The 15,123-nt window shown below is 41.3% G+C and overlaps 1 protein-coding gene and 1 non-coding gene across 2 annotated transcripts; one reads left to right on the top strand and one right to left on the bottom strand.

Annotated features, from left to right (window-relative positions):
• Window positions 1-3,750: 3,750 nt before the first annotated feature.
• trnam-cau (transfer RNA methionine (anticodon CAU)) lies at window positions 3,751-3,822 on the bottom strand. The gene has a single exon. It is a non-coding gene; the product is annotated as a tRNA-Met (tRNA).
• Window positions 3,823-7,269: 3,447 nt separating this feature from the next.
• Window positions 7,270-13,359, top strand: LOC131367170 (uncharacterized). Its single transcript, XM_058412434.1, has 12 exons — window positions 7,270-7,331; window positions 7,962-8,133; window positions 8,378-8,476; window positions 9,162-9,275; window positions 9,363-9,430; window positions 9,769-9,956; window positions 10,816-10,898; window positions 11,314-11,437; window positions 11,731-11,891; window positions 12,717-12,790; window positions 13,142-13,223; window positions 13,351-13,359. The coding sequence occupies exons 1-12, from the start codon at window positions 7,270-7,272 to the stop codon at window positions 13,357-13,359; spliced, it is 1,236 nt and encodes a 411-aa protein (XP_058268417.1).
• The last annotated feature ends 1,764 nt before the right edge of the window (window positions 13,360-15,123 follow it).

The raw sequence follows: 15,123 nt of genomic DNA on the forward strand, positions 1-15,123 counted from the left end.
ATATGTTAAAGAAATAAAAACACCAATTTTAGGCTAATGGTATCCTAAGTCTGTAACCTATTGAACCAATGTTAATGTATTCAATGATAGAGACTTAAAGCACTTTTGTACTTCGCTCTGACGCTTCTGCCAAATGCCAGAAATGTAAATGTAAAAGTGAAAAGCCAGAGGTCTGTCCATCCAAAGACAGCCCCATTGTAAGAACTCGCTGGATGCGGGAGAGTTAGAATCCATATGCGGATCTTTATTGAAATCAACAGGCAGAATCGTAAACGGCAAGGCAGGCAAAAAGGCCAAAACCGGAAAGCAATAACTAGGCAAACAAAACCAAAACAGAAACTGAGAATCGAAGAATCAGGAAAAAAGGCAAACACACGCCTCCCATTCCACAGCGTGGTTCGAGGTGCTGGAATAAATTAGTCGTGCTGCTTCCTTTAGTTGCCACAAACTTCAGACATATTTTACAGCGGGCTTTGGCTTGTTTAACGTCTGAAGTTGCAAACCCGAACCATTTCCATGCAATTGAAGAAACCGCACCTCTCTTGGAAACAAGCTGCTTGGTTTCGTCAGCGCATGCTGCCATGTTGTATTTAGTACTTCCCAAGTGTAAATCACAGAGAGGCGTCGCAAAACTACGGAAGCTCGCTGCGCCAAACCAAAAGTGAAATCGTAAAATCGATTTTCGTTTTTTCAACATCGACATTTTCAAATTAATTCAAATTAATTTCGACAAATTCGAATTAATCGATAATGACGATTAATCGCGCAGCTCTACATGAACACAGTCAATATTCCGGCGAGGGCTCCCTCTGGCGGTCTGGACCTGTGAACACCGTGACAGAACCCCCCCCCCTCTAGGAACACCTCCAGGTGCTCTACGCCGGGGGTGACCCCTGGAACGAGGAGCGGGCCTGTTGGGGAATTTAAGGTGGAACTCCTCGGTGAGGGCTGGGTCCAGGATATCCGAAGCGTTCACCCAGCAGTGCTCCTCCGGGCCATACCCTAACGGGCCATCGATGTCCAGGGGCGGGGGCGGTTCCAGAGGTGAAGGGGTGGAGCCGGTGGGTTTGTGATAGGGTTTGAGCAGGGACATGTGGAAAGTAGCCAAGATGCAGTAGGTTGGGGGTCTAAGTTGAGTCTAAGATTCTTAGTGGATAACCATACCTTCTGGCCCACTTGGTATTCATGCTGAGGGCGTCGCCAGCAGTTCGCCTGGATCTCCTGTCTCCTCACCGCCCGCTGAAGTCTCACATGAGCCCGTTCCCAGGCCACCTGACTTCTTCTAGACCAGTCCTCCACACTCGGGACACAAGACGGTTCTCCAGACCAGGGGAATAGTGGAGGCTGGTAGCCTAGAATACATTGAAATGGAGTCAGCCCAGTGGATGAATGACGTAAAGAATTCTGGGCATGTTTTTATGAAAACTGTGTTCTTTAAAATGATATTTGTAAGATTACGTTAAAAAACAACAACAATTAATTCCATATTCATAGTTTGAAAAATCTTACACTGATTGTCTGTATCCTTGAGGAAACAATTTTCCTCCAGGTTTTTTTTTTTTTTTTAAAAACTAATGATCATGTCAAAGCTTTTTAGTCTAACGATGATATTTAATTTATTTAATTACAAACATCGGTGTTGTTTAAAGTTAATAAAAATGGAATTGATCACAACAGTGGGTTTATTTGTGAACACTGCTAGACAATCATATAAAAGCCAGCAAATGGATAACTAACGCCTGGGACCCCCGCCCTATGCGGGGCTCGACCCCAGACGCCCGTGGTGTGTGTGCGCACGCCAGCACACGGTGTAATGAGACCCATGCGCAGGATTCAGCGAAGCACTGCTTACACTGATAACAATCATGGACCAGGACACAAACACAAGGATCCCTATTTATAGGGGTAGACATTAGGGCTAATGGGATACAGGTGACACAATCAGGATAGGAACAATAGGAAGGGCGTAACAAAAGACACACAAAGAAGCAGGCTTCCAAGGTTCACCTGCCAGCGCCCTCTCTGGGCCTGGCAGGGAACTGTCCAGCTGTTCCTGACATAACCCCCTCCTCTAAGGCGCAGCTCCCGAAGCGCCCAACCTCCGCCTAGGGGACGCCTCAGGAGTAGGCGGAAGATGTAGTTCATAGAGGGGAGATGCAAGGCCTGATGTAGTTCATAAATGCAGTCTATGGCGATGCCCCAGGTCCCAGGGGTAAGTTGACATCCGGCCCTAGAAAAAAAAACGGGAGGGAAGCGTCTTCCACCCGTGGTGCCGAGCGACGTTCTCCACGGAAACTCCATCGCGGAGCGGCGTCCCCGGCTGACAAGGTGGTGGAAGCCCGCCTCCAGTGGGACCGATAAAAAGGGGGTGTCCCCCATGGCCTGAAGTCGAGTGACGTCCTCCTTGTAAATTCCCTGGGGGAGCGACGTCCTCGACCATAACGAAGATGGGGACACCTCCCTGGGGAAACGGGGAAAAGGATCCGCCGGATGCCATCCACCGGTTGTCCAGGGCTCTAGCCAGCAGACTGCAAACCCTTACCGAAGACAGGAACTAGCTGGGAATCCCGCTGGGTCTCAGAAATGGTCCATGATTCTGTAACGTCTGGGACCCCCGCCCTATGCGGGGCTCGATCCCAGACGCCCGTGGTGTGTGTGCGCACGCCAGCACACGGTGTAATGAGACCCATGCGCAGGATTCAGCGAAGCACTGCTTTTATTACATTTAAGACGCGACATAGGGAAACAAACGTAACACTAGACATGGTGTGGTTAACTAAACAAAACAAAACCTAGACCTTAGCTTGGACATGGAACCTAGCAAACAAAACCCCAACAGAAACCACGGTACAGATAACAATCATGGACCAGGACACAAACACAAGGATCCCTATTTATAGGGGTAGACATTAGGGCTAATGGGATACAGGTGACACAATCAGGATAGGAACAATAGGAAGGGCGTAACAAAAGACACACAAAGAAGCAGGCTTCCAAGGTTCACCTGCCAGCGCCTTCTCCTTTCCAAAAGCAAACAGGTAAATAGGTTCCTTGCAGCTCTAATATGTTGGTGCATGGTACACCTCACCACAACTCACTTTTTTAAAAAGGACAAGACAACACGTGGTAGGTTCATGGTCTAATTCTTGGCCAGTGTTCTGTATGAAAACTGCCTAAACATTTGAAGGCCATTCCTTCGAGGTATTCCAGCTGATGCATTATAAACACTTGCACATCAGATATGTTGATTCTCTTACCTTTCATTAATTTTAGAACTTCCTGTGACCATGCAGACTTGATAGAGTAGCACAAACATAACATGATAATATAAAAAAAAATACCATTGAAATTATAGCAGGTTTAACATAATCAAGAGAAATAATATATTTGCTATAAAATGGATCTACTCACGCCATTCACAAAGAGAAATACAAGGTAATGTGACAATATCAGTAACTAGTGCAGCACGCTTACACAGAAACAGCAATCATTGCCAGCCAAAGTTATTATGAGCAAAGTCACACAATGAACCAGAAATCATCAGAAGCCTCTGGTTGGACAAAGCCCCATAATTTGCAGAGACCCTAGTTTTAGCAAAGTCCAAAACGGAACAGAAGAAGAAAAAAGCTTCAACACTTCACCAGATTAACAAACAGAAGCCTTTATTATTATTATTATTATTATTATTATTAAGGCCATTGGTTCATGCTCTGCCTGAGGGGCATTGTTGGTGTAAACAAAAACTGTGCCTAGCAGAGGATGGTTTCGATCCATCGACCTCTGGGTTATGGGCCCAGCACGCTTCCGCTGCGCCACTCTGCTCAATGCACACCCCAGATGGGACTCGAACCCACATGCTGAAGTTGGAGGAACACTGCCTGGCTGATGGACCATCATGGAGGGTGGAGTGCTGCTGGGCTGGGGAGTGCTGGTGGCTGAGGGTCCAGGGTCCACAAATGTGGGTTCGGTGTGGGGACCATGCTTGATAGAAGTGCTGGGCTCGATGGGAACAGCGCCAGCTTGTGCAAGTATGCCTAAAATAACATGATGAATAAAATATACATTAACAGTCTACATATATGGCAGAAAAATTTAAGCAATGGGTAAAGAGTTTAGGTGAGATATTTCAGATATAATATACTGAGACATTTTCATGCCAAAGTCTCCTCAGTAACTTGAGTTGGAGAATCTGGAAAAAAGTGATGAGTGTCCACAGGCCTGCATTGGACATTTACTTATCTGTAACATAAAAAAAAGACTGTCAGTTGGCTCATGACCTATAGATTACATGGTATGGCTTTATGTCTTTTCTGTACATACCCTCTGGTGAGGAGCAGGTCTGTCGCCAGCTGCAGAGGGCCACACACCTGTGCTGGAAAACTGCCATGGCCTTACGAGATTTTTGAGGCTTCAGTAGTAGTAGAAAATCTGTTGAAAATCAACAGCCTGGCTCGCAGTCACACTCTAATTCATCCCAAAGGTGTTCTATCAGGTTGCGGTCAGGACTCTGTCCAGGCCAGTCAGGTTTCTCCACACCAAACGTGCTCATTCATCTTTGTGGACCTTGCTAGTTGGAACAGGAAGGAGCCATCCCCAAACTGTTCCCAGAAAGTTGGGTGCATGAATTGGAATGCTGAAGCATTAAGAGTTCCTTTCACTGGAACTAAGGGGCCAAGCACAACCCCTGAAAAACAACACCTGAATACAATGATTTGGAGGGGTGTCCCAAAACTTTAGGCACTATAGTGTACATGAATCAGTAAATAAGCTTTGCATTTGTGAAGTATGAACGGGGCAAAGCAGCTGTGACATATGCTGACATTTGGTTTGTTACAATAACACAGCATTCAGTGATATTTTACTTATCGCACAGCCTGAACAATTTGAGCAAAACAGAATCTACAGGATTAATGACAGATATATGGCACATATGTACAAATTAATTCATAAACAAACAACAACAACAAAAAAAAACATCTAAAATCAGAATTCTGATTAAAGAAAGGTATGGGAACATTACTATAACATTAGTTTGTAGTTTTAAAAAATAATTCCCATTTGGAAAAATTCCTGTGATAAGAGCCTGAAAAAAGTTCTGGAAACAGCTGGACCTACTGTAAAAGCAACTTTGGTGAATATTTGTTGTCAGCAGTAACAAAACGTTTTAAGGACAGTTTGTTAACAACCAGATGTTATGTGTGTGTGTGTGTGTGTGTGTGTGTGTGTGCATGGTGTCCTCACATCACATCCCATTCAGGATGTATTCCTTCCTCTTGTTCAATGTTACCAGATTTGACTTCGGTTGGATTTACCACGAACTTGGCCAACTTTTTCTCAGTGCCAAGAGACTTCTTACTGTCACCACTATGATGTGGCCATATTAATAGTTTTACATACACACACACACACACACACACACACATATATAATATATATATATATATATGTGTGTGTGTGTGTGTGTGTGTGTTATCAGATAAAATTAATTACTTGTTACTCATGGAAAAGGAAAATAAAAGACAAAGCCCAGAATGTTTGGTAAACAATAAAAATTTCTTCAGAAACTCAGAAACTCGTGATAAACTGGAAAACAAGCAGAGAGACTTATTTCCATTATCTGACAATTGAAGACATTCCAAAAATTGCAAAAAAACATATTTACAGATTTTTTTTGGTCAACATTTGGGAAATGAATATAATGAAATGTGATGAATGAAAGTAGCAGTACCACTTATACTCTAAAAACAGAATAAAAGAATAAAAATAGTGTTTCATGCGTCACTGCTGATGTACAAACACAATATATGAATAAATTAGTCTATGAATTCATTTGTACAAGAATTTATGAATGGGATTAATTCACTTGTACTGTAGCAATTTTATGAATCTGTTTTGATCAACACTCAAGGCCTTATTCACACAAGGTTTTGTCCTAGTACTAAACCTATGCTTGTAAACTGGGGAGTTGACATTTTCTTAAGTGGCGAATGAATGATTTTTATTAAGGAACATGACTTGTTCAACAGTACAGGGACTGAGTCTGTCACTTTTTATTTACTACTTCCACTGCCTGTTACAGTATTCTCTCACACTGGACTGAGGCAGCAGGTTTCTTGGCTGGTTTCATGCTAACAGTTTAAAAGCATTGTCTCTATTCACTAGTGAAGCGGATGACTCTCGATATCTGCACTAGGGAATGACGTCAGAATTCAGATCCGAAGCTTCAGACGTCACATAGCACGTTGCCTTGGAGAGCTTCTGTGACGTGTTTCACTCATCACAAGAAAACTGCGAAGGTGTCGCTATTCAGATTGCATACCAACCTTGGAAGGTAAGGAAGTGTTTCTGATAACTAGCGCTCTAAATTAGCCAACTAGTACACTATAACTAGCGCGCTAACGGAAATGTATATGGTAAGCAGTGAGTAGTAGCTGTAACGATATGCCTCTGTTGTGTTGTTATTTATTCACTTTTTTAAACTTTTATTCTTTATATTTTGGCCTTACTAAACTATTATAAACTACTAAACTAAATATTTGTCGCTGAAAGGAACTCACTACGGTTATTAAATGTAGCACGGAAATGTTTTAAGCTATAGTATGATATTTTTGATCAAACTATCTACGGTCTTAGAACTAGTTAGCGTTTGCGCTCTCGCTCTCTCTGTCTGTCTCTCTCTCTCTCTCTCTGTCTGTCTGTCTCTCTCTCTCTCTGTCTGTCTGTCTCTCTCTCTCTCTCTCGCTCTCTCTCTGTCTGTCTGTCTCTCTCTCTCTCTGTCTGTCTGTCTCTCTCTCTCTCTCTCTCGCTCTCTCTCTGTCTGTCTCTCTCTCTCTCTCTCTCTCGCTCTCTCTGTCTGTCTCTCTCTCTCTCGCTCTCTCTGTCTGTCTCTCTCTCTCTCTGTGTCTGTCTGTCTGTCTGTCTCTCTCTCTCTCTCTCTCTCTCTCTCTGTGGCTAGGTTGTGAACATTGACTAGCTCACTGCTCTTGTCACTACTGTTAGCAATATTGTGGTGAAAACATTGATTTTACAAAGTGCCATCTCCATGTCTTCACAGTGATTTACTGAAAAATGATGAAAAAACGTACAGGAATAAAAACCAGCAGCCTGGACTTTGATGCACTGGGTAAGAGCGTAGTAATGTGTAAATGAGTTATCAGTGATGAACATGTAGCTGTTATAGTAAAAATGACACGTCTGTGATGTGGTGTGTGTGTGTGTGTGTGTGTGTGTGTTACAGAGGAGAAGGCCAGACTGAAGAGGCAATATAAAATGATGCAGGGTGATTTGGAGGCCAGCATAATCCATTTCCAGGACATTATCCGCAAGCAGTGGTCAGTCAGATAGTCCCCGATACACATACATGCTGTTTTTTTTCTGAACACTCCACATCTTGAGGGATCTCTGCCTCATAGCTCCTGGGTTCTGGTTCGATCCAGAGCTCAGGTTACTGTCTGTATGGAGTTCTCCTCATGTCTCTGTGGGTTCTTTATGGGTTCTTCAGTTTCTTCCTACTGTACAAAGAACATGCCAGTAGTTTGATTGGTGAATCTAAATTGGCTCTATAGGTGCGACTCCATCTACTGGCATGTTTTTGGGAGGTGGGTAGATCCAGGTAGTCCTAGATCATTCCCAGTGTTTCTTGGGATAGACTCCAGATCCACCGCCACCCTGACCAGGATAAAGTGCTGGGAACTTATAGGAACCTCACGTTTTGATTTTGACTCTTTAACATACTCTTGAAGAATATGTTGAATTTTACTTGTACAGTTTTTGTTCCAGTCATAATCACAAAGCATGTTTTTTTTTTTATCATGAAGACTACGATTAATTTAGTTTTATTGTTGATGACAGAATTAATTTCCCAGTTTAAATTCTCATTCAATTTGTCATAGTATTCATAATTATTCATGTTATTATCATTTTGTAAACACATCACTCTGTTCACGTGTGTTGCCTGTTAGTCTGGAGGAAAATCAACTGCGTAAGGAGTGCAAGAAATTGGAGGAGAAACTGCGTGTGCCTCAGAGTCAGCGGCTCAGGCAGGCTGACATCCGCTGTGTCCAGCAGCTCCGGGCTCTCCTGAAGCGCCGCGACGAGCTCGACAAGTGTGTGGAAAAAGAGAGACTCATTCAAGTAAAGCTTGAGCAAAAGGTGATGACCTTCAGACATCACACACACACACAGCAAACATACACAATAAAGTCACATGCTGTTCATTTAGCAGCATCCTGTTTTCAATATTATGCCACACATATCAATATTATACCTTGTCTAGACAGTGTGTATGTCTTTGAAGGACTACACATTTTATCCTAACATTGATTTTAAAGAGCCTTAAAAAGTATGTTTTGTGACAAACTTGACTGTATTTGAACAGATCCAGAGTGTTCAGAAGAAACTGGAAGAGCATAAGCGGAAGGCTCACGCTCGCCACACTGAAGAGGTCACTCACAAGCTGGAAAATAAACTGGAACGCGTGAGTTAGAGTTGTTAGATTCTGTGTTACAAACAGGTCATAAGGTGCATCTCAAGTCACATAGTAGGCTATTTCACACCATTTTGTAGCATAAATAAGTTGAGTTGTGTATCCACACTACAAATTCCATCAAGACGAAGTGATGCACTTATTCACCAAAATAAAAACAAAGTGTGGAATGTTGGTCACTTCATGCCCTCAACCCTCACAGCTACCAGGCGCTGAGACTGGACACTGCGGTGGACAAGACATCTTACAGATGTCTTTTAAATTAGTGAGCTCTTTCTGTGAGCTAAGAGCAAAAGCTGGCCTAGTGGAAAACTACAGCTAAGTAACGCAAATGTGCAAACAAGTTAAACATGGCAACCTTTGCAGCCACACAATAAAATAGAACAAACTGTAAAGCAGGAAGCTGTGAAAAACATTGCATACCCTCGGGTCAGACTGAAGAAGATAATTTAGCAACACAATATAGATGCAGAGTCACTGTTACCACCCTATAGTTGATTATTTTCCCAAAACTGCATATCACAGCAATCTTCCCTGTGAAATAATATGGTATAAATATCAGCTACTAACTCCAACCTTTTAGCGTGACTGTAAAGCAGGGTTTTATTTGTTTTTTAAAAGTTGTAATATTTACCTCTGTAAACTTTTTTCTTGTCCTTCATTTACCCACCTACAGACTCTCATTCGCCACAACAAGAAGGTGGTGAAGAAACATCAGCTGAAAGAGGAGATAGAGAAGCTGCAAAAGGACCATGTTCATTTCCAGCAGCTGCACCACTGTCAGCATGAGGTCAGAGCTTATAGTGTGACTAGGGTCAGGATTTAATCACATGCATGAGAAGCCTGTGGTTAACGCAGGAGATGTTCTCTTTTACAGGAGCTTCAGAAAGTCCAGCAGGAGATTGCTGAACTCATGACCATGATAGAGGAAGAACATGATGTCAGGTGAACTGAATTTACTGCATTTATTTACATGTATGAGTACCATGTGGACAGGATTCACTTTTTGCTAAACGAAAATAGATAGTAAAATGTTTATGTTTATGGTGTTTTAAGTGTTACACCAGCACTGTAGAATTCTCAAATCTAATTGGACAGAAAGTGTTGATTAATTTTCTATAAGAGCTGCCCTTCATATGAAAATCACAGATCTGTATTAATCATTCTGATCCCTCCAATAATCAGATGAATGATCATATTATAGTTATTATTATTATTATTATTACTATTATTATTGTTCGTGTGTATGTAAACAGGCTCTGTGTTTTTTGTGTGATGTTCAGGGAGAAAATACTGACAAAACTGGAGAATTTGAAGGAGAAGAATGAGAAGAATAAGAAGAAACGGCTTCAACAAATCGCTGAGGTGGATGAGCTGAAGAGGCAGCTTGAAGTGGAGCAACGTCTTGATAAGTTCATAGAAACTAAGTGTCGTGAGAGGAAAGGACTGGAGGAGGCACAACTCAGACGCGGTGAGAGCTCAAAAATATTGGCACCTTTGGTAAAAAAGTTATTTCATGGTCTAGTTAAGTCTCTCATTGGAAATATGAGAGAAATTTAAGCTTATTTGAAGTTATTCTGAAGAAAATATAAAACACTTAATGACTTAATATCATTCCTATAATGCCTGATGATGAAGTTTCCTCATTATTTAATCATCTAATCTTCACCTTGTTGAAGAAAGAGCATTGGGAATTGACCTTTGTGTCACTCTATATTTATTCCCCAGTAAAACAGGAAGTCATGGTTCTCTTATGACATCCTAATCACTCATAGCCAAATGAAAGAGTAAAGTGTATAATGCAGCCTTGCTTGAGTTAAGGTTTATTTACAAGAATTTGTAAGAATAGCAATAAGGTGTATAACTACAGGGTTTTAATTTTTCTTGGAAATTTATTTGAGTGTAATGTTGGAGAAGTGACAGATTAAGCTTATTAACCATTTATAATTGTTTTACCCAACATTACAAAGAGTGGCAATAATTCTAGAGCTGACTGTTTTAGATTATATTATTTACCTAGTTCAGTTAACCAGACTAATATAGTTGGAAACTTGGATGATGATGATGATGATGATGATGATGATTGCAGAAATGAAGAAGCAGCAGTTGATCAAATTAGAGAATGAAGCATTAGAGGACCTTTTCCGCCGGCTCAGGGAGGTGACCGGCGAGGAAGATTTGGAAATGCTCGTGACCAAATGTTTACAGCGTGAGTCAGCTCTGTCTAATCTCCATCTAATTTCAGATGATTAATGCTTCAGATTGGATCTGTAATAAAGGTTGTGTCTAATTTAACCTGGTTGCTGTATAACATTGTGTATTGTTTACAGGTGAAGAAAAGTTCATCTTTTACTATAGATACCTTACTGAGCAAAGAAGAGAGATTGAGGATTTGAAAGCTGAAATCAGATCGGTAAGTCAAAATCAACATTTTTTACTATTTTTCCAGTAATCTAAATATACCTGATCAGCCAGGAGATGAAGCTAACAAAGTCAGTGTAACTAAGAAATAATAGATAATTTCCAAATCAGCATTTTGTTCACTGAATGTAAAAACCATGACAACATGTGACTTCAGACTCAGATAAGATGTGTTTAATTTAAATACCTAAATAAGTACAATTTATTCATGGAAGGTTGACCTTAATTGCTGTACGTAAATAAGAGCATAAAAATATAAGTGAACAATAGAAATGACATGGAAATTTTTAAAAACAAATCTGAATCTGACCCATCTGAAGTCATCACCTCTTTTTATGTTCATATGAAACATCACAAACACGCTTATCCGAAAATAGCTCACTGTGTGTTCCTGTTCCCTGATCCAGACAAAAGAGGAGATGGAGAAGTTGAGAGATCGGAGATCGGAAGAACCCCCCACCCTCAATCAGCAGAGAGACATTGAATCTCAGATCCAGGAACTCACTGAGATCCTGGATCAGCTTAATACAGGTGAGACAAGGAGGTGCTGACTAAATAATATGTAAACAAGTGCTCTAGCACATACTGCAAGTGCACAAGATCTATACCTAAATGCTGAGTTGTGTAGAGTTGTGCAGTGTATAGAAAACAGGGTTTTGTTATTTCACTGGATTTATAATTTACAAGCACAAGTAAAAAGAAATTGAGATTTTGGGTAAAACAGATACAGTGCAAGTTTTTTTTTAATGAGATCCTTAGAACATGTAAAAAAGGTTTTTGTTTCACACATTTTTGTGTGTGTGTGTGTGTGTGTGTTAATGTAGGGGTGAGCGACTTGTATCATGAGATCGGTTGCGATCCTCCGTTGGACAAAGTGCTCAGTTGTCCAGGTTGGCTTAAAGACTCCAGCCTTACAATTCACCTGAGGCTACTGGCCCAGAAAACCAGTGAGCTGGTCGCTGTCCAGAATTTCATCAAATTCAAGGTACAGTAACGATGAAACAAGATCCACGTGTCCAACATTTCTTGTTTTTAGTGAGATCGTCTCTTGCACCTGGTTTGAATAGGATTAGGACTTTTTGATTCACAGCGCCGTGTTTTTTACTTTTTATATTCTAATCTCTGTGTATTTGTGAGGTGTAAAATAGTAAGTGGTGTAATCAAAATATGTTAAAAGATATGTTAAAATACATTTAAAGCCGCTCTGCTATTAAGAATGTTGACGTTCTGAGTTTGATCACTTAGTGTCACTCTGATGTAAATCCAGCGCTTAGCTTCAGATCTGTTCCTCTTCCATCTTTTCACACCATAATTCTGTTAATTCTATAGTCTTGCATTCATTTTACTCACATTCTAAATAAGAGGACATCAGCAGGACAAATATTAACAATTAGAGGAGATTTCAGGAATGCAGTCAGGAAATTTTCATTTTCCAGGAATCAGTAAAAACTGTTGTGTGAAATTAATCACATCTCCACTCTCTCCACTTCTAAAAATATTTTAAAAACCAAACTGACGCAAGATAAACTTTTAATCTACAAACTTCACATATAAAGCTACTCACTTCAATTAAAGTGTAATGGTGGCAATCAGTATTATTTCTTTCTTTTTTTATTATACTGTATTAGATAATATAAGATAGCTTTCATCCCATAGTTGAGAGAGTAAAGGAGACAAAGTTTGTCCTCCTATTGTACAGGGTTTTGATGTATTTGATATGTCTCTGTTTACGGCAGATTCGGGTCAGTAGGAGTTTTGTTCTAGTTCGGACAGCTCAGACTGAGTTATCTGTGTTGTTTTCTCTTAACAGGATCAGGATCAGGAACTAGCTCAGGTGCCGGCTCTTGTCGTTCAGCCTCCTGCCGAGCAGCCTCTTGAATTTAGGTAAGTGTGTCAAGACTGTAAGGCTGAAAATGTTAAGTTACGTCTTACAGGTGATTTTTTTTCATCATGCTCATCATGATTTTCTCTGACTTTCTTTGTATTCATGTTAGTAAGTTGATAAATGCCAATCAGACTTGTATTACCAAGCCTGTTCTTAACACAACTGATTTGCATTTGCCCCCAAATTATAATAAATAATATTAATTTATTTACCAATTATATTTACAGTTCAATGATATACAATTCATACAATATTTATAAATATTTAAATACAATTCAGTACAATTATAATTTACACAGACTAAAAAAACCTCAGGATTTGTGCATGACCAAGTTATGTTTATACTCCAGTGATATGGATCAAGTGAGTATCCCCGATTATGACAAGCGACCTTTGACCCTGGAAGAACTTCGCCAGTTCGTTACGAAAATGGTAAGAAAACACACACACAAACACACACACACACACACACACAGGAAGTAGTCTTTGGTTTAATCACGTTACATGGTGCTTTGGTTTTAAGTTTTAAACTGTGTCTCTGTGCAGATTCTTGAAAAAGAAAAAGTGAAGCGTGAGGCAAGGGTCAAGAGGGCCCGGCTTAAGAAAAGTCAGGGCTCTGTCCATCCAAAGACCCTCACCCAGTGAAAAATGAGACTGGTCCCACCATCTCTGAGGGTAAAGCCACTGACTGTCTTCAAACAACGTCTGAAGAACTACCATTTCCAGAAGCACTTAAACTTTCTTTCCCTGTTTTTATGTATTGTCACAGTATATGTTAAAGAAATAAAAACACCAATTTTAGGCTAATGGTATCCTAAGTCTGTAACCTATTGAACCAATGTTAATGTATTCAATGATAGAGACTTAAAGCACTTTTGTACTTCGCTCTGACGCTTCTGCCAAATGCCAGAAATGTAAATGTAAAAGTGAAAAGCCAGAGGTCTGTCCATCCAAAGACAGCCCCATTGTAAGAACTCGCTGGATGCGGGAGAGTTAGAATCCATATGCGGATCTTTATTGAAATCAACAGGCAGAATCGTAAACGGCAAGGCAGGCAAAAAGGCCAAAACCGGAAAGCAATAACTAGGCAAACAAAACCAAAACAGAAACTGAGAATCGAAGAATCAGGAAAAAAGGCAAACACACGCCTCCCATTCCACAGCGTGGTTCGAGGTGCTGGAATAAATTAGTCGTGCTGCTTCCTTTAGTTGCCACAAACTTCAGACATATTTTACAGCGGGCTTTGGCTTGTTTAACGTCTGAAGTTGCAAACCCGAACCATTTCCATGCAATTGAAGAAACCGCACCTCTCTTGGAAACAAGCTGCTTAGTTTCGTCAGCGCATGCTGGCATGTTGTATTTAGTACTTCCCAAGTGTAAATCACAGAGAGGCGTCGCAAAACTACGGAAGCTCGCTGCGCCAAACCAAAAGTGAAATCGTAAAATCGATTTTCGTTTTTTCAACATCGACATAAACCATAAATTCGAATTAATCGATAATGACGATTAATCGCGCAGCTCTACATGAACACAGTCAATATTCCGGCGAGGGCTCCCTCTGGCGGTCTGGACCTGTGAACACCGTGACAGAACCCCCCCCTCTAGGAACACCTCCAGGTGCTCTACGCCGGGGGTGACCCCTGGAACGAGGAGCGGGCCTGTTGGGGAATTTAAGGTGGAACTCCTCGGTGAGGGCTGGGTCCAGGATATCCGAAGCGTTCACCCAGCAGTGCTCCTCCGGGCCATACCCTAACGGGCCATCGATGTCCAGGGGCAGGGGCGGTTCCAGAGGTGAAGGGGTGGAGCCGGTGGGTTTGTGATGGGGTTTGAGCAGGGACATGTGGAAAGTAGCCAAGATGCAGTAGGTTGGGGGTCTAAGTTGAGTCTAAGATTCTTAGTGGATAACCATACCTTCTGGCCCACTTGGTATTCATGCTGAGGGCGTTGCCAGCAGTTCGCCTGGATCTCCTGTCTCCTCACTGCCCGCTGAAGTCTCACATGAGCCCGTTCCCAGACCACCTGACTTCTTCTAGACCAGTCCTCCACACTTGGGACACAAGACGGTTCTCCAGACCAGGGGAATAGTGGAGGCTGGTAGCCTAGAATACATTGAAATGGAGTCAGCCCAGTGGATGAATGACGTAAAGAATTCTGGGCATATTTTTATGAAAACTGTTCTTTAAAATGATATTCGTAAGATTATGTTAAAAAACAACAACAATTACTTCCATATTCATAGTTTGAAAAATCTTACACTGATTGTCTGTATCCTTGAGGAAACAATTTTCCTCCAGGTTTTTTTTTAAAAGAAAAGTAATGATCATGTCAAAGC

This window comes from Hemibagrus wyckioides, linkage group LG16 (genome assembly GCF_019097595.1).
Source record: "Hemibagrus wyckioides isolate EC202008001 linkage group LG16, SWU_Hwy_1.0, whole genome shotgun sequence".
NCBI lineage: Eukaryota > Metazoa > Chordata > Actinopteri > Siluriformes > Bagridae > Hemibagrus > Hemibagrus wyckioides.